Source organism: Equus caballus, chromosome 3 (genome assembly GCF_041296265.1).
Source record: "Equus caballus isolate H_3958 breed thoroughbred chromosome 3, TB-T2T, whole genome shotgun sequence".
Taxonomy (NCBI): domain Eukaryota; kingdom Metazoa; phylum Chordata; class Mammalia; order Perissodactyla; family Equidae; genus Equus; species Equus caballus.
This window is the reverse complement of record NC_091686.1, coordinates 60,026,751-60,045,880: the sequence shown is the minus strand read 5'-3', so window position 1 is coordinate 60,045,880 and position 19,130 is coordinate 60,026,751. Positions and strand designations below refer to the sequence as shown.

The following is a 19,130-nucleotide window of genomic DNA, read 5'->3' as shown; positions in this document are numbered from 1 at the left end:
CATTTTCCCAAGTTGAAAATTAATTGTAAATATTTTACTCTATCTTTGATCTCCATGTGGAGATTAGATTTAATAATCTAACGGATTACTGAAAGCGGATGAGAAGGATCCCTTGTGACAGCCCTCATGAAGGTGTCTGCCCATTTCCACTTCATTCAGTCAAGAACCATTTACTGATTATACCCAGTTATAAGAGCTCCTTAGAACTAATACCTGAAATTTTTGTACAAAACAAGTATTTTTATAAGCATTGGATCTTATTTCAAACTTAGGCATTTTAAATAATATGCCATTTGCAAGGCTCATTCCGTTTAATAATTCCTCAGTTAATCTCTAACACAAGTCCAAGTCAGCAAGCTATGCTGCATCAGGCCCCCTGAAGGCTGGGAGATGCCTCACCCCTCACGGCTCCTGATCAATGAGGGTGATTTGAAGAATAAGGAAACTGAGGCTCAGAGATGAAGAGCTTGTCGAACTCACACACTACTGCAGAGCAGACAGTGTTTAAACTCAGGGTAGCCTGACTTTACAGCCCCAGCTTTCCTACGCCAGAGCTCTGCAGTCCAGCGAAGTAAGAAGCTACACCAATACAGTGTGCGTGGGTGTGCCAGAAGGATGGGAAAGGGTTCAAGGGCACGGAAAAGCAAGAGACGGTAAGAACGTGCAAAAAGAGGAATAATGACACTACCAGTAGAGGTATAAACAATTTGTTTTTCTTAGGGGTTGGTCAAATTACATAATTACCTCATCTTAGGAGGAAGAAATCCAATTAAGCACAGTGAACTAAAGCCTTATGTGCAACTTAGAATTGTGCAATATATCTGACAGTGGTTTTTCTGTTCCCTTTAAAATCCTTTACAAGTAACAAAAGATAGAAAGAATCTGCAAAAATCAGGTTTGCAACAACCACAAGTATGAACTCAATTTTGCCCAAAACAAGAAACTTAAAATGAATATTCATGTCATACTATAAAAAGAGATTACAATATTGACTTACTTTCCTCCTCCGCTATTCAAAGTTGGTGTTGGTCTAGTGAGCAAGTCCGAAATCTGAGAGGACAACTTAGTCTTTGCTGCTGTCTGTTGCTGTACCCTTACTTCAGCTGCATCTGCCAAGTGCATCAATGTCTTTCTTTCTGGGCTTTCTTCAAAATTCTTACAGCCAATACATTTGCATATTGAGGAACACATTATTTTTGCCTAAAAGATTTACAAAAGAAAAGCTTCCAAATCAAAACTAAAAAAACATGACAGTACGTAGACTCCATGATCAAATTAACAGAATCAACTAGTCAATTGACATAAGGTAAAATGGAAACATCTGCCGACAAACTCTGAACAGGCTCACCACACACAAGTGGAGCAGGTAGTCTGCAGTCTGAGAGGAGCTATGCAGTGTGTGGGCTTGAGCCCGACCACGTCAACTTCCCCTACTATAGATGCTCCTCCTGATATGAACAACATGTTTTTATAAAGAATATAAATGATACATTACAATATTAAAAAATAAGGGTCATCCAGAATCCAACCACCTCAACCAAATCACCATTAACATGCTGGTGACTTCTCACTTACGCAAACGCACACACATTAAAAGGATTTCATAGATGCTATTTTTATTATGGGTACCTCCCTCCCTGAGTGCCCTCTCCAGATTCCCAAACCCTTTGATAGTCTACATTAAACCAGTGTGTCCTTTCATGTAAAAATATGTAAAATATATGTATATTTATGAAAAACAGACTTTATGTACACACACATATATTAACTCACAAATAGAGAAGTTTTTCCTTTTTTAGTTTGTTTTACAAAATCATACCCACTTTCTGCATCTTCCTTTTCACGCATGACACCTCACGGAATCCCTCCCTCCAAGTCATCTGGCAGAGGCTGAATTCATTCTATTTAATGGCTGAGTATTAATCCCTGGTATTTGGGCATTCACTCCCCTATTGATAGGCATTTATTTTGTTTCCAGTTCTTGATACCACAAACAATGCACAAAAAATTTTTGTATCTATTATGCTTTTATTTCTATGAGCTAGATTTCTAGAACTGGGCTCACTGGCCAAAGGGGCCATGCATTTTAATTTTGCTAGTTGTGGCCAGACTGTTATCTCAAAAGGCTGTAACACCTCACATCTCATCAGCAATGTATAAAGGAAGCCTTTTCCACATTCCCTCCAACAATGTTTATCACAGCTCTTTCAATATTGATCAATCTGATTGGAGGAAAGAGATGAAGTGAGATCTCACTGTACTTTACATTTCCCAGACTCCTAGTAAGTTTATCTTTTGTTGGCTGCATTTTCTTCAGTGACGCACCATGTCAATTTAAATAAACAAACTTACTGTCCTTTCTCTCTACAGCACATAGTGAGATAAACGGATCATATTATGAACACATTTACCCTGCTCCTTTCTTATAATACACTACATTTACCAAGGGAAAGAAATGGATATACATTTTGCATTTATTGGGTTACTATGAACCAGTCTGGGAATCTAACTAAAGCAACACTTAAGTATCTAATGATGCAGAGATAAAATCCCCGACCTCAAGGGGGAAAAGACATACCAGTAATGGTAATTTGGATTAAGTTTTAAGAACCATTAGCAAGGGAATAATAATGTCTAATTCAGGAGGGATAAATTAGAATGACAAGGCATCTATTTAGCTTTGCTAAGCTAACTTCCCTTGTGGCGCGGAAAAAAAAAGGTCACAAGAAAAGGCACAACCATTTAAATAAAGTGGACAGTCACTCATCCAATCAACAACCGTGAAAGGCATGTGAAAGGAACATGAATGTGCTATCCAGGTGTAGACGAACCAAAAAAAGCCAATCCAATTCAGTGGACCAACAATTCAACACCAACTGTCGAGACAATATCACAGCGGCCGGCCCTGTGGCTGAGTGCTTAAGTTCGCGTGCTCCGTGTTGGCGGCCCAGGGTTTCGTCAGTATGGATCCTGGGCGCCGACATGGCACCAATCATCAGTCCATGCTGAGGCGGCATCCCACGTGCCACAGCTAGAATGACCCCGAACTAAAAATACATAACTATGTACCAGGGGGCTTTGGGAGAAAAAGGAAAAATAAAATCTTTAAGAAAACAAAATTAAAAAATGACAACATCACAGCTAATTCATAGTGAGCCAAATGGCCACTGCTAGTCATAGTTTAGTCTAGTCCATGTTTTTCCATTTCTTGGTCTTTTAGAATGATGAATTAGTTATTGGACATTGTGTATGTCCTGAATGTCAAGGATTTTATTATAATAGATAGGGCAGCTTTCTCTCTTCTAACATATTCTAACCAGTCCACTGCCTTTCTACTTCTACTAATTCACACATTTGTTAACCAGTCCAATTAAATCGTTAGTTCACTTATGTTTGAATTTCATATGCTTAGGATGTACTGACTGTTCAATGCCATATGCATGAAAAGGTTTCTTTGCCCTTCTGACCCCACGTTACATCAATTTCCATCAATTGTGAACTTGATTTATAGCTTACATTTTTACAACATTTATAACAATTTTTGTATGATATGCTTTATGGACAGAAGTCACCTATTTCATCAGGTGTTCAAACAGGAGCCCAACTTTTCCAACACCGGATGAAAAACTGTCTTGTTATTTAAGAGACTTTCAAAAGTAATCTTGATCATATGCAATTTTCAATATTGACTTCAGGAATATCAAGATGTTACTTCTTGAGAGGAGTATTTGACCTTTCGAATATGTAAACTAAGAATTCATTACACAGACAATACAGTACGCAAAGTCTTTACTATGACACATGTGTATGGAGGGGGCCCTGAAACGCAGGCACGTGCTCCTGGGGCAGAGCAAATCTCCCCGGGGAGAGAGCAGTCCTTGGTGGTATTACCTCACCAAGTGCAAGGCTCGGCCTTCTGCCAAAACTAAAAATAAGGTCCCCCTCTGATTATGAAATTTGAAAGAATGAAAATATAACAGATGAGAAGAGCGAACTATAGCAATAACTCAACCCAAAGACTGTAAAGAGCTTCAGGCACAGCAAGAAACCAATTACAGTAATCTAGGGTTAATCTCGGGCAGGACTAGGTTGTTATATTTAAGCTTTGGAAATAAAAATAATAAACTAAGAGTACTTTGTTTGAAGCAAGGAGGGGATGATTTCCATGGCATCTGTCAAAGCAGAGTTTCAACGACATTCTCCAGAAAAGATGTCTGATCCATAAATAAAAACAGCCAGTTGAGTGGGATGGTGAAATGGTAAAAATGGATGCAACCACCTCACAACGACCAGTAACCTCATCCAGCAATATTCCATATTTCTCCTTTCCTATTTTTATGCTCACAAAGCAAACTTAATGTAATTTAGTTTCCCACAGAGAAGTGTTCTTCAAGAGGGCACTACTGACATTTTGAGCAAGATAAATCTTTACTTTCAGGACTGCAGCCTGGAATGCAGGCATTTTGTATCCATACATATATTTCCAAAAAGCCCGTGAGGGAGACAGGGCGTGGTACTGCCCCTCAGTTGAAAACCATGGCTGCAGAGTTTCTAATCCACTTTAATGTTATTACTTTTATTGAAAACCAATAAACTGGTACTCTGATTTGCATACTTCCAGGTATAATGACCAAGAAGTTAGGGACTGGTAATCAGCTAATGAGACCCCAAGCTGTAATAACAAAACCAAGGCCCTGTTCCTCTGAAGCCCTGTGTGGGGGGCCAAACGGTCTTTCTCAAATGAAGGCCCTCGGGCTGACTGTCCATATTTTCAAAGTGCAAGCGCAAAGCAGTTTCCCAATTTTCAGGTAAATTTTTACAGTAAGCCCTTTCTAAGTTATTTTCAAAAGATGATTAGATTATTCTCCCCAGCCAGCATCTCACCTCATAGCATTCACAATAGTTTTTAAGACATCCTGATCGTTTGCAATTACATCCTTTGCTGTGACGTCGATCTGATTCTCCCTCCTTTCCTTTCCCTATTTTAGGCTTAAAAGCTTCTGGATTTCTGTCGAGGCATGCCTATCAAAACAGATCAAACATCAACTGAAGTTACGTCACAGGAGATTTTCTTTGTAAAACAATTGAGACATCCAAAAAACAGGTGAAATTGGAAATTTTTGTCAGTTAAATGAAATAAAAAATAATCACCTTTATTGCTTTTTGCCTTTCATTTTCATGTTCCAAATTATTATAACAATTAGTACAATTGCAGTTGTTGCAAAATTCACCATTTGCAAAGCAATCACAATATCTGGAAAATAAAAATCAGTGTAAATCATATAAATAGGTCATTGTTAAAACAAACAAAATTAGAATTTATCTGGTTTAATAGCATTATATATGCAGCAAAGCATTTCAGAAATGGACTCAGAGCCACCTAGCCACAATATTGATTGTCAACCACATAAGGCTCAAAATTAAAGTCACCAGCTCCTAGAATTCTGGTTGAGAAGCTTAGTTCTAGTAGTAACAACTGTCAACACAAGAGCTTTGTGATTTTACGTGCCCCCAAAATAAGTTTTCTCAAAACCATGAAAAAGGAAAAACAGGCTATTGGATTAGTGAAACCTACTCACCTGAACTACTGTCATGCTTCTTCGGATTCTAAACCCCCGTAAGACCAACGCTTTTCATTTAACTGTTTCATGTAAAATCTCTCAGTTTGGTACTAATAAGTAAATTAATCATCCAACAATTTTTAAAACTACTCAGAGTATCACTTCATTTAGGAGACCAAATATAAAGGTCATAAGTAAGATGAAATTTATTATTATTAATGACAGAGACTATGTTTGTCTCATGCTGCTGTGCCCCTAACTCCAACTCCAGCACCTCATGTATGGTAAAAACTCTAAAATTATTTCTTTCTTTTTGAATGAAAGAGTATTTTTAAATTATCATATGTGCTTGAACATTCACTTAAATGTTTATTTAAATTAGACTTATGAAATTGGTCTGTTAAGAATTTTTAGTTAACGCCACTTCTTTTTAAAAGCATTTTCAGTTATATAAATGAGGAAATAAGAACGAAAAGACTTACAATTTCAAGCACAGCGATTTTGTACAATTACAGGGCTTTCTGGGCCGGCTGGCAGACTCTGATGGGATTATGCTATACAGACACACAAAAAAGACACACATTTTAATCAATTAATGATAATTATTTAAAGTTAGAAAAGTCTCCAATCTGTCAATTCTTCCTAAAATAAAGCTTTAAAAATGTATCCATCTCTAATAAAAGTTTGCCATGTTGGTCCACTGACATTAAGTTCAAAACAAAGTTATAATGTGAAAAGAGATGTAGAGAGCCAAGGTATGGATTAAAAAAAAAGAGGAAGTCATCAACAGCTTCTAAAGAACACTCCACAAAAAATACTCTTACTCCTGAAAGAACTAAACTTACAATCTCCTCAAAACTTGGGATTCAATTATAAAAGATGAGTAGAAAAGGGCTGTGTGGGGTTGGAATCTGGGAGTGAGAGAGGTGGACTGGGTCCATGTAATTAACTAAACATGGCTTCTAAACCAATACAGGAAGGGCAGCAATTAACAGATTAAAAAACAGACAAATGGCTGGAGGCATCACAATCCCTGACTTCAAAACATACCACAAAGCTACAGTAATCAAAACAGGATGGTACTGGTACAAAAACAGGTGCACAGATCAATGGAACAGAATTGAAAGCCCAGAAATAAAACCACACATCTATGGACAGCTAATCTTCGACAAAGGAGCTGAGGGCCTACAATGGAGAAAACAAAGTCTCTTCAACAAATGGTGCTGGGAAAACTGGACAGCCACATGTAAAAGATTGAAAATTGACCATTCTTTTTCACCATTCACTAAAATAAACTCAAAATGGATCAAAGACCTAAAGATTAGGCCTGAAACAATAAGTCTTCCAGGAGAGAATATAGGCAGTACACTCTTTGACATCAGCTTCAAAAGAATCTTTTCAGACACCATAACCCCTCAGACGAGGGAAACAATAGAAAGAATAAACAAATGGGACTTCATCAGACTAAAGGGAAAATAGGATTGAAACAAAAAAAACAGCCCACTAATTGGGAAAAAATACTTACAAGTTACTTATCCAACAAAGGGTTAATCTCCATAATATATAAAGAACTCACACAGCTCAACAACGAAAAATCAAACAACCCAATCACAAAATGGGCAGGGGACATGAACAGACATTTCTCCAAAGAAGATATACGGATGGCCAATAGACATATGAAAAGATGCTCATCAACACTAATCATCAGGGAAATGCAAATCAAAACTACACTAAGATATCACCTTACACCTGTTAGAATGGCAAAAATATCCAAAACCAAGAGCGACAAATGTTGGAGAGGCTGTGGAGAAAAAGGAACCCTCATACACTGTTGGTGGGAATGCAAACTGGTGCAGCCACTATGGAAAACAGTATGGAGATTTCTCAAAAAGTTAAAAATAGAAATACCTTATGACCCAGCCATCCCACTACTGGCTATCTATCCTAAGAACCAGAAATCAGCAATTCCAAAAGTCCCATGCACCCCTATGTTCACCACAGCATTATTAACAATAGCCAAGTCATGGAACCAACCTAACTGCCCAGCAACTGATGATTGGATAAAGAAGATATGGTATATATACACAACGGAATACTACTCAGCCATAAAAAAGGACAAAGTCGTCCCATTCACAACAACATGGATAGACCTTGAGGGTATTATGTTGAGTGAAACAAGCCAGACAGAGAAAGACGAACTCGGTGTGACTCCACTCATAGGTGGTAGTTAACATATAGACAAAGAGAACTGATCAGTGGTTACCAGGGGAAAGAGGGGGTGGGGGGAGGGCACTAGGGGTGAAGTGGTGTACCTACAACATGACTAATAATAAGGTACAACTGTAATTTCACAAGGTTGTTAACTATCATAATCTTAATTAAAAAAAACAGACAAATGAAAAAAGCAAGGACCTAATATAACAATTTAAAAACCAGTTAATATCATTTTAAAACTACATTCAGGATGAGAGAGAAAAGAGACAGAGAATAATATAACATGGCAAAATTGGTGAATCCAAGTAAAAGATATTTGGGGGTTTCTTGGCTATTCTTGTAACTTTTAAACTTCTGTTTCAAGTATTTCAAAATAAAAAGTACTGAAGTGGCATGGTCACGTGGCTTTGAGAGAAAAAAATCAAATAAATGTATTTTGAAATATATATATTTTATACTGCATTTAATCTGATCCAACAACCTAACTTACATATTTTCAAAATACTCACCCGTTGAATGGAAGCCTTGCCTGAGTCTGGATACCAGGTGTTCCGGTAAAGTTAGAGTTGCTTGCTATAGACACATATGAAGACTGCTGAAGCTATATGTAAAAAAAGGTAACTTTAGATCATATTTACAAAAATGGACAATACTCTCAGATATAATGCTCAGTAAGAAACACAAATTCATCAACTAAAATAGCGAAAATAGAATGGACAATTTCATACAAACACACTACCTCATGGAGCTCATCTAAAGACCCAAACTAATACTAGAGGTGAAAACAATGTGAACATTTTAAAGGTCAAAGGTACAAATATAAACATTTTTTTCACAGAGGAGTAAGTATATTAGAAGTAGGAAATTCTAGATGAATGCCCTGAAAGTACTGCAGTAACTTGTATCGGCTAGAAAAATGCAATGTGTCTACTTGTAAACAAAACAGGTACTATATTGATCATTCATCACAAGTTACACAGAGAACGAGAAGTTATATGCACGATAATTAAGTTTCTATTTTACACTGATTTCTAAACATGAGATATTAATGATAAAAATACTGAACATTAATCTTTTAATCAGTAGGTACATAACATATTCCAAAGTACATTTCATTAAAGTACACAGATAAGTTTCTGTTTCTCTCTTATGATCTGAGTACAGTCATGCGTCCCTTAATGATAGGGACACCTTCTGAGAAGGTGTCATCAAGCAATTTTGTCACTGAACAAACATCATAAAGTGTACGTACACAAACCTAGATGGGATAGCCTACTATTACCTAGGCTGTATGGTACTGATCTTATGGGGCCACCATCGTATATGTGGTCTATTGTTGACCTAAACATTGTCATGTGGCGCATGACTGTAGATGAATTCAACAGCTTACAACATGGTGTTAATTTGCTTGATTCTTACATGAAAAACAAAACTTCTACCTGCTTTCTAGAAGCAATGCTCCTAACCCAAGCCAGCCAACTGCATAACGTGTGGCTCTGATTCTAAAGATGACCAGATGAGAGTGTGCACACAGATCATTAAAGAAACACCACCTGGAAATGCATCTTGCAGTCTATTTTCCAAGAAAAAGTCAGTGGCATCATATTCATCTGTGGGGGAGAGCTTTATTATAGTCACAGTCCTTTCTAAATTCATTTGGACTCTGCTGATTTTAACGTCAACTTATTTTCTCTTCTAACTACATGATCTTGCCCTCTCACCAAACTGCTCTCAGCTCCAAATTGCCTAATCTGTGCATGTGACTTGTGCTGTATGTTTCTAAATGGTAAAGACACGTGAAAGTAAACTCAAAAGTTTTCGTTAACATTTGAAGATTTTTCGAAAGAGCCATTTTAGTACTGACTTGGATGTTTCTGAGCAGTCTCAGGCTGTGAGAGCACTAGACATCTCAGACCAATCTTTCTTTGTGAAATGCGATGGCTTTGTTTCCTCCTCCTACCTGAGTAACATACTGAGCTGGAAGCACTGCGTAACCGACATTCCCTGTGCCCGGAGCCGGTGCCAGCACGGTGCCTGGTGGCAGGTTTGTGAGGTTTGGCTGGATCTGCGGCAGTGGTGTGGCAGGCATGATGAGTCGCTGCTGTGGCTGGCTGGTAGTAACTATTTGTGAAGTTGGATTGATAGGTTTTGGAACAACCTAAAAAGAAACGAAGTCTATCAACGATTATAAAAATAAATTTACAGCTTCTCAATTCAGTATAAATCTCTCATACTTAAATCTTAACTTTCAATTTTAAAAGTAAACTGTTCGGGAGAGACTGAGAAAATAAGTCAGGTGACACTTACTTGTTTGACAGCCTGCGCCGAGACAAGGGGAACGGACGTCCGCAATGCAGTGGTATTAACCACCACTGGTTTTGCTTTTTTAAAAAGGGGGGAGAAAAGGACAATTTATTTACAGAAAATAGTATTTAAAACATTTAAGATATCTGGTTTTCTCAAGATAGTCTCATGAAAGAGCTTAAAGAATTCCATTTGTTTCCTATTTGGAGCGATCTTTAACTAGGATAGTTATCTTTCAAAATTCCTTAACACAACTACCAGGGAACTTAAAAATTAAATTTAAAAACTGCCCTTCCAAAGCTTGAGTAATGATGCTGTTCCACACTATTTCTAATTGCTGTGTTTGTATTCAAACCAGAGAAAATACCATTCTTGTATAATTTATTATTCACAGAGTCCCCACTAAAAGGCAGCACAGCATGAAGGTTAAGAACGCTGCTCTTAAACTGTAACAAGACCCTGGGGGCTGAGAGCCCAATTCTGCTCCTTTCTAACTACTTCAACTCTCTTTGCCTGTATCCTCACCTGCAACATGGAGACAGTATCTCCCTTATCGGGTATGAGGCTTAAATATGTTAATTCAAGAAAATGTATTAGAACAGTGCCCAAGAAATAGTAAGTGCTCAATGTTAGTTGCCATTATTGTTATGGGTGTTGTTACTATTACAACCATTATTACCATATACTAAATGGCATTGTGGACCATGTTCCAAGGAAACTCAAGACACCTGCTCAAAGAGATTACATTCAAGTAGAGCAAGATCAGACAAGTACACAAATAAAACTACACTGTTAAAAAAGAAAAAGTGCTGTAGGAGCCCAAAGGAGACAGAACATACATCTGATTGGCAGAGGATGGGAATACAGAAAGAACGCGTGGAGGACACAGCGTCTGAGACAGGTCCTGATCAATGCCCCGGCTGCAGAGAGGGCACACAGAGTGCAGGAGGACATTCCATGCAGAGGCAGAAGCACAGACGTGGAGGCTTGATGCTGGGAAGCGGCAAAGCATTTCACAAAAGCCGGTGAACACACCAGTTTGGTTGGAACCCAGGGTTAGTGTAGGCAAGGACAGGCAGAAAGGCAGATTGTGGCCTTTTTGTTGAAGTCCTTCAGTGTTAGGATAGAAATCTGTATTTTTAATCTATACTTTTAATTCAGTAGGCAATGAGACATTTCTGAGGATTCTGAAGTACAGAAATATAATTGGAATAGCACAAAAAGAAATTGTATTTGGCAGCAGTGTGTACAACAGAATGGAGTTGCAAGAAATAAGGAAAACTTAGAAGAGTGTAAAAAATGAGGGTCTAATCTGGGGTGACAGCACAGGGTATGGAAAGAAGAGAGAGACATGGTAGAGGTAAAAAGAACAAGAATTATCAACCAGCTGGATGGCAGGAATTATAATGGAAGAAATAGTAAGTAACTGCGAAGCTTTCAAGGAACCAGGAAAACGACAACTACTAGAACTAAAACTTCAAGGACGAGCTGATTTGAAGGGAAGATGAAACCTGACAGACAAATTGATGAGCAACGCTGACACGAGACCTACATGTTTAAACCAAAACCAATTTTTAATACTGCCTACTGCCATTTCCAGTCTAAAAAAGGAATTAAGAAGACAGAACGGACATCTCTTCAGGTCCCATTTATGCAAAAGGCCTAGAGCCTGGTACGAAAGAGAGCAGTGAGAAAATGGGATCTAAACTGCCCTGAACAATACAGGAGAAGAACAGAAAGGCTGTTAATGTTACCAGATTTTTAATTTTTGGTGGGGATGGGAGGGCTGATGGCTGAAGAGAAACAGTTGAGAGTTGTGGAAGAACACGAGAGAGGGAAGGAACTCTGACCTCAAAGGGAGCAGCTCCCTGCAGCAAGGTGACAAACTAGGGAGGAGCGGGGGAGGCGGGAGACCACCAGGAAGTGTATTAGTGGTGATGACTGCACCTCTCTGAATATACTAAAAACCACTCAACTGCATGTTTAAAAAGGGTGGTTTTTATGGTAGATATGAATTATACCTCAATAAGGTTGCTACACAAAAAGAGCACAACCATGAATTGTAGGAGCAGTGACATCTGATACCCAATTTGAAATTGTTTTCCGTTGTTTTGGTTCTCCTCAGTTACTTTAGTAAAGTTATAAGAACCACTGCAGACTGGCCCCAGCAATACTAAAGGAATTAAAAGCCTGAACTCCGGCTTGGGACATGGACAGTGGACTCCCCACACCACTTGCTCCTTGGAGAGATGCTGGTCATCGTTCCACGAGCACACAGAACAGAGAGCTGAAGCAAGTGCAACCACCAGCTGTAAGAACTTCTCGGTCTGAAAGAACGGGGAGGGGCGTGTGGGCTGCCCTCAGTCACACCAAATGGGAGACTCGGACGACTATTTGGATGATAAAGAAAAAGTAACCGTCCCCACGCGTGTAACACAAACACACAGCTAGAAAATTCGGTACTTTAGGTTCACGTTAGTTTGGCATCTGAATGCTGGGTTTTAATGAAAACCTGAGGAATGAAGAAGATTTAAAGTGAAGTGGTAAGAAAACAGAACGCTATAAATTACCTGGGGAAAGGGGTCATATTGAGGTTATATAACTAAGTCAACCGTCTGTATTTCTCCTCCTCCTTTGGAGCACGGTCTCACATTAACACTACTGCAGTTTTCATTGAAGCTGGCATAAGCTTTTATTTTTTAGTCTTTAACAGGAATTCCAAACAGTCCATTTAGAAGAGCCTCCTTCCAAACCTCAGACACCATACCTGCAAGTGCTTGAGACCTTAATCTCTTAAACTGATCTCCTCCCTCACCAAGACGGTAGGAGATTATACTCTCAAGAGGTTAGCCAAGCACTCTTTGGGGTCTTTCTACTCTGCGGCCTGCCATGCGGCCAGCAATTAGCATGGTGGAGCCTTTGAATACCGGTTTTTGTACGGTTTTGGCGGGAAAATGTACAAGATGAGCCCAATTCCCAGACACATTAATATATTTGATGAATTACAGCAACTAGTGTATCTCTAACTAAAAATTGTAAATTTTACCGGTTATTCCTGTGAAATAGTGTGTATTATATATCTTACATATACCCAGATCTATTATGGGATAGGAGAGAAAGACAAAAGGAGAAAAACACAGGTGGATATGAGGGAAATTGCATGAGTGGTATGTGTATGTGAGTGGGGGGGAAGGAAGATGTATATGTAGAGAGAGAAGTGAAAGAGCCAGAGAGACAGAGGGGAGAACAGAGAGGGAAAGTTAAAGATGGAATGCAAAAAAGGAAGACACAGGGAAGCAGACGCAGGAGTGAGCAGTTTCTGAGAGGCCAAGAGAACAGAGAAAGGCAGACATAAAGGTGGAAAAGAAGGCACCAGTAAATACACTAGAATTATGAAATGTCCATTTGGCCCTTTTCTCCACTCTTCCTGGATCTTCCGCTCCCTTTTCTACTGATTCCAAAGACATTCTTGATAATGAGTAAATTAGTGTTAACGTTACACTGGAAATGGATACTCAGCATATTGTATATACATAAACGCACGCAAAATACAACCAACTGTGTCTAATGACTGCTTTATATCATAATATCTAAGTAAATTGGACTTGTAGAACTTCTCTTACTACCCAAAGTATTGAGAGAATCTAATACGTGACTCCCTTAGTCAGCAATATGCAAGTTTCATTTTTTCTCACATTAAGAACACTATTAATAAAAGATTTTCTTCCAAAATCAGTTTAAAGAGGGATTAGAAAACATAATTACTTGATATGTCTGATTTTAATAGAATACACACTAAAATACAGTTTCCCTCATGTATCCTCCATTTTCTGTCAACAATAATTTTAAAAATAAGTAAGTTTTTTTCTTCCACAGAGTCCCCTAGGTGAACTAGCTATCAGTGATAGCACCAACTCTTGACCCCTTAATAAAAATGAGTCAACAAGTGGTCTTTATTTCTTCTGTTTCCATCCAGCGAACAATCATTCATTCACTTGCATCAACCGCTTTTTGACACGAATGGCATATGCAGCAGGCTTCCAAGGAAAAAATTAGACCCTAACCTATAAACTGTCCTGATCCTTTCACACTATTCAATTTTTCAACAAGTAGATAAATATGGAGAAAGGTTGTATGTGTGTCTGTGTATCAGGTGGTAGGAAGGTTAAACACACAGACAATGGAAGGACTACAAACAGGAACACCCTCTGGGAAAAGCACAACTGAGCAAATAACACAATTTTAATTGCTTTTTACTAGCAATTACAGATTCAAAATAAGTAAAGGAGGAAAGTGATATAAAGGTCTTACTTCTCATTTATACCTTGCCTCCTGATCATTTCCACTGACCCTATCAAGAGGCTTCGTAGATTAGAGAATAAAATAATTTAGTTCCATCTAAATCTATCCCACTGGCATAAATGGTAAGTTTTTAGACCAGCAATAAAATGGTTACTCACAAACTGATGAATAATTATAATTCTCTGGTATTATAGCACACCGTGTACCAATTTCTAGCAGAATGAAATACCACAGTTATATACAACTATAAATCTATTTCACTGCCTTCTGTAACAGCTGCTAATTCAAACTCTGAGCTGAAATGCCATACTTAATCAAGATTTCAGCAAGAAAAGGACTGATGTTCATTAATAATGTTCAAAGCATTAATTACTGTTTTTAAAAAATAGTTACTAACCTTGCTGAAGAGGCTGAGTGTTTGTACTGGGATTCTGACTAACTGGCTGGGTTGAGCTACTGGCTGTTGTGGCAGTAACAAGTCGGACATAATGAAACTTGCTTCCAGGCACTTGAATCTGCTGGACATTGGGAGCAGTGGCCAGAGGAATAATTGTCTTAAATTGTGATGTGCTCACGCCTCCGACAGTGATGGTCTGCACAGCTGATTTCACTGCCTATTAAACAATACAACATGGCTATCATTAATCTGGGATTGAACTTTGCTACTCCTTTAACTCATGACAATCGCGCAAGTGAAAAAGTATGTTCCTGTATTTCACCAAAAGCTGTTGAAAGGAACAACCTGTTCAAAGAGAAATGAAAAGAACAGTAATGAATACAGGAGTGAAACCAAAATTAATGAGTTCTACCTTCCATCTCTAGTAATTAACTTCCTTGACAGTCCAGGTCAGATGACTTGCCATGAAGAAATTATTCCTTAAATCAAAGAACTTACACAGTTTTGGTAATATCAGGTAAAATTTATAAGAAAAGGATTATTTTAAAACTCCCAGAGTTAAATCTCATATTCAACACAGAGAAAAGAATATATAGATATTCGGCTTTCTTGCTATCCACCAAAATACCTATGATAAATTTCATTTTCACATGTTCTGAAGGAGAAAGAAACCCACAAGAAAAGCCCATCTTATACCCCTCATTAAGTCTACTCAATTCTGAAAGGCTTATAATACTCCACAGATACAATGTATCCACTAATAATGGGGTAGGAAGCCAGATTCAGTCCACATTACCCCAATTTTGGTGGTCTAGAGAAACTAGTTTTGGATGATTTAGATCTGAGTCAATATAAGCATTTTAGTAATTTTTAATCCTTTCCTTCAGTCCTACAAAAAGCAATGTGACTTCTCAAAAAGCCAAAATAAACACCAGAGGCAGAACAGAACAAAAGTCTTTTAAGATGTCTCCAATGGATGTTTAATCAATGTACAACAGACTGTCATTCAAAGCAAAGGTCCACAGAACATTCTCTAACTACTTGCATAGTATTATGTTATAAAGAAGTACCTCCCTAGGGGGCTGGCCCCGTGGCCGAGTGGTTAAGTTCGCGCGCTCCGCTGCAGGCGGCCCAGTGTTTCGTTAGTTCGAATCCTGGGCGCGGACATGGCACTGCTCATCAGACCACGCTGAGGCAGCGTCCGTCCCACATGCCACAACTAGAAGAACCCACAACGAAGAATACACAACTATGTACCGGGGGGCTTTGGGGAGAAAAAGGAAAAAATAAAATCTTTAAAAAAAAAAATAAATAAAAAAAAAAATAAAGAAGTACCTCCCCACCTATTCTTCAAAAAGCCCTCATGCTAAAGGACAAGTGACTTGATGGAACAAATCTATATTCATTACAGGGATAATAGTTTATGAAAGAATAATTCTGAAGAATTTGTACATTTTCATAAAAGCCCAGGGGAAAAAAATCAGAAAAATGACATTTAGTTTGGAAATTTTACAGGTAATAGTCAAAGGAGATCACTTCAATATAAAATAATTCACATATTATCGTTAGGCACAGACACCACAAAGCAGATTTAAAATAAAGATAAGAGATAACAGTCATAGCATTCAGTGAGTTAAATAAAAATATAAAGCTTAAGAAAAGGGATAAAATGTGTACATATGGAAGCTCCTGAAAAATCAAGCAACCTATGAGACAAATATGTACAATGGTGCAAAAGACATAGCCCTTGCTACAGCAGCTCAAAATGGAAAAAAAAATACTATCTTAAGAAACAAGGTGCCTCAAACATAACAGTTAAGTTTATTGCTACTTACTGTGCACAGAGGACAGTGCTTTTAAAAATGCTAAGATGATGTGATCTAAATCTAGCAGCCACATTATGCGCTAGGCAAAAGCATGGACCAACTAAACCAAGCTAGTTTTAGTTCAGTCTGCATACTATATCTTTTTCGATATCTTTACTTTCAACCTTTCTGCACGCTAAACTTCAAACTACAACTCTTACAAGCTGTATATGATTGGGTCTTAAAAAAAATCAGGGGCCGGCCCCGTAGCCGAGTGGTTAAGTTCGTGTGCTCTGCTTCGCCGGCCCACGGTTTCACCGGTTCAGATTCTGGGCATCGACATGGCACCGCTCATCAAGCCACACTGAGGTGGCGTCCCACATGCCACAACTAGAAGGACCCACAACTAAAAATACACAACTATGTACCGGGGGGTTTTGGGGGAGGAAAAGGAAAAAAATAAAAATCTTAAAAAAAAAAATCAGACCTGACTCTTTTTTTTATCAGTATTGTCTGTTTACATCTAATGTAGTTAAATCTACCATTGGACTGTTTCCTTATATGAACCACTCATCCTCTTCTGCTCCTTTTTCTCTCCTTTTTTTGCCTTCTCTTGGGTTAAATATTTTATTATTTCATTTCCCCCCTCTATTAGCTTGTTTTTATACATCACACTATTACTTTTAGTGGTTACCTTAGAGATTACAATATATGATATAGGAATTAAATTCGTACTTTACACATCACTCACACAACAAAAGAACCATAGAACATTAACACCATTTACTCTTGTCCCATCTTTGTGCTCTTAAGTACATTAACTCTACATATAATTTAAACTCCATAAGACATTCATTTACATATACCCACAAAATTACCCTTTCTATACTTCCTACATCTCCATGCTTCCATTTGGGATCATTTTCCTTCTGCCTAAAGAACTCACTTTAGGATCTTCTTAAGTGCAGGTCTGCTGATGAGAAAGTCTCTCCAATTTATTTCTCAAAAAATGTCCAATCCTTCCTTATCTATTATCTAATTTGCTGATAAACTCATCTATTGAACTCTTAATTTCAGTTTTAAGTTTTCAGTTTGAAAATATTCATCTGATTCCTTTTTATAGTTTCCTGTTCTCTGCTGAAATTCTTCATTTACTTAAATAAATACCCTAAATATATATATATATATTTCTTTTGGTGAGGAAGATTGGCCCTGAGCTAACATCTATTGCCAATCTCCCTCTTTTTGCTTGAGGAAGGTTGTCTCTGAGCTAACATCTGTGCTAGTCTTTCTCTATTTTGTGTGTGGGATGCTGCCAGTGTGGCTTGATGAGCAGTGTGTAGGTCCACACCTGGGATCTGAACCTGCAAACCCCAGGCCACTGAAGCACAGCACGCGAAATTAACCACTACACCACTGGGCTGGCCCCCTAAATATTTTAATCTTAGTTATTTTAAAAGTCTGAGTCTGATAACTCCATCACCTATTATATCTCTTGGTTTCGAATAACTTGGTCTGGTTGCCTGGTATACCTGATGAATTCTGACTAAATGCCAGACACGGCTTATGAAAAATTAAGGAGATCATTTGAGGCTGTGAATGATGCCATATTCTTCCAGAGAGAATTCACCTTGGCTTCTGGTAGGCAGTCAAGAGAAGGGGCAGACTGTCCTAAACCAACCATGACCCGAGCTGATTGGGAGCTGAGCTTCAGTCTCTGGGAGGCCTTGTCTAGCACGTAACATGTTCCTCCATGTAATATGTCACTGGCCCCACTCAGGACCTGGGTGTTTACCAGAGCTCCTCCTCCTTGCTGGGGCCTGAACCCAAACTTCTGTCCATGAGAGCTATAAGACAGACAGATCTGCTCAGCTCTTCAATCTTTCTGTAGCCACTTTCTGCTCACCTTCTCAGTCACAACCTACAAATCAGGAAATGCCCTAAGGGGAAGTGTCTCATAGAACAGTAGGATGACATCTCTAGGTTTCCCTTTACTTCATGATGGTGGCCTCTGAAGTCCAGGCTCCCTTGGTAGGTCTCCAATGCCTTCAAACAGATTTTTAAAATATTTTTTATTCTCCTTTATAGCCATTCTTGGTGGAATGGTTGGTCTGCAACAAGCTACTTCTGTATAGCGAAAAACAGAAAATCTAGACTGCCTGGGTTTTAATCTAGGCTCCAACATTTCCTTGTTGTGTGACCTTGCACAGGTAATTAAACTTCTCGAAGTGCCTAAGTTTCTGCATCTGAAAACGTGAAAATGGTACCTTTCACATAGGATTGTTGAGGATTAAATGAGTTAAATTATATAAAGTGCAAATAACAACTCATCCCATAGTACAATGCTCAATAAATGTAAGCTGCCATTTCTATCATCATTATTATGCCCTTTAGAGATGGAGAAACTGAAGCTCAGAGAGATTAAGGAACTTCCCCAAGGTCACACAGAAGGAGTAGCAGAGGCAGGATTTGAACCAGTCAAACTCCAAAGCCCATTTTCTCTTAACCAAGCCATGATAATGCCTCCTGCTATAGATGCTTAATGAA

General features: G+C 38.4%; 1 protein-coding gene across 8 annotated transcripts in view; it reads right to left on the bottom strand.

Moving 5' to 3' along the window:
* Positions 1 to 19,130, bottom strand: part of LIN54 (lin-54 DREAM MuvB core complex component) — a 64,876-nt gene that overhangs the window by 3,509 nt on the left and 42,237 nt on the right. For all 8 annotated transcript variants that reach the window (XM_070263604.1, XM_023637840.2, XM_005608674.4 and 5 more), the window contains exons 5-12: positions 14,779 to 14,995; positions 10,083 to 10,156; positions 9,736 to 9,933; positions 8,285 to 8,376; positions 6,044 to 6,115; positions 5,152 to 5,254; positions 4,885 to 5,022; positions 998 to 1,200 (exon numbers count right to left, since the gene is read on the bottom strand). In XM_070263604.1, the coding sequence (XP_070119705.1) occupies positions 998 to 1,200; positions 4,885 to 5,022; positions 5,152 to 5,254; positions 6,044 to 6,115; positions 8,285 to 8,376; positions 9,736 to 9,933; positions 10,083 to 10,156; positions 14,779 to 14,995 (1,097 nt within the window). The remainder of the gene's footprint in view (positions 1 to 997; positions 1,201 to 4,884; positions 5,023 to 5,151; positions 5,255 to 6,043; positions 6,116 to 8,284; positions 8,377 to 9,735; positions 9,934 to 10,082; positions 10,157 to 14,778; positions 14,996 to 19,130) is intronic.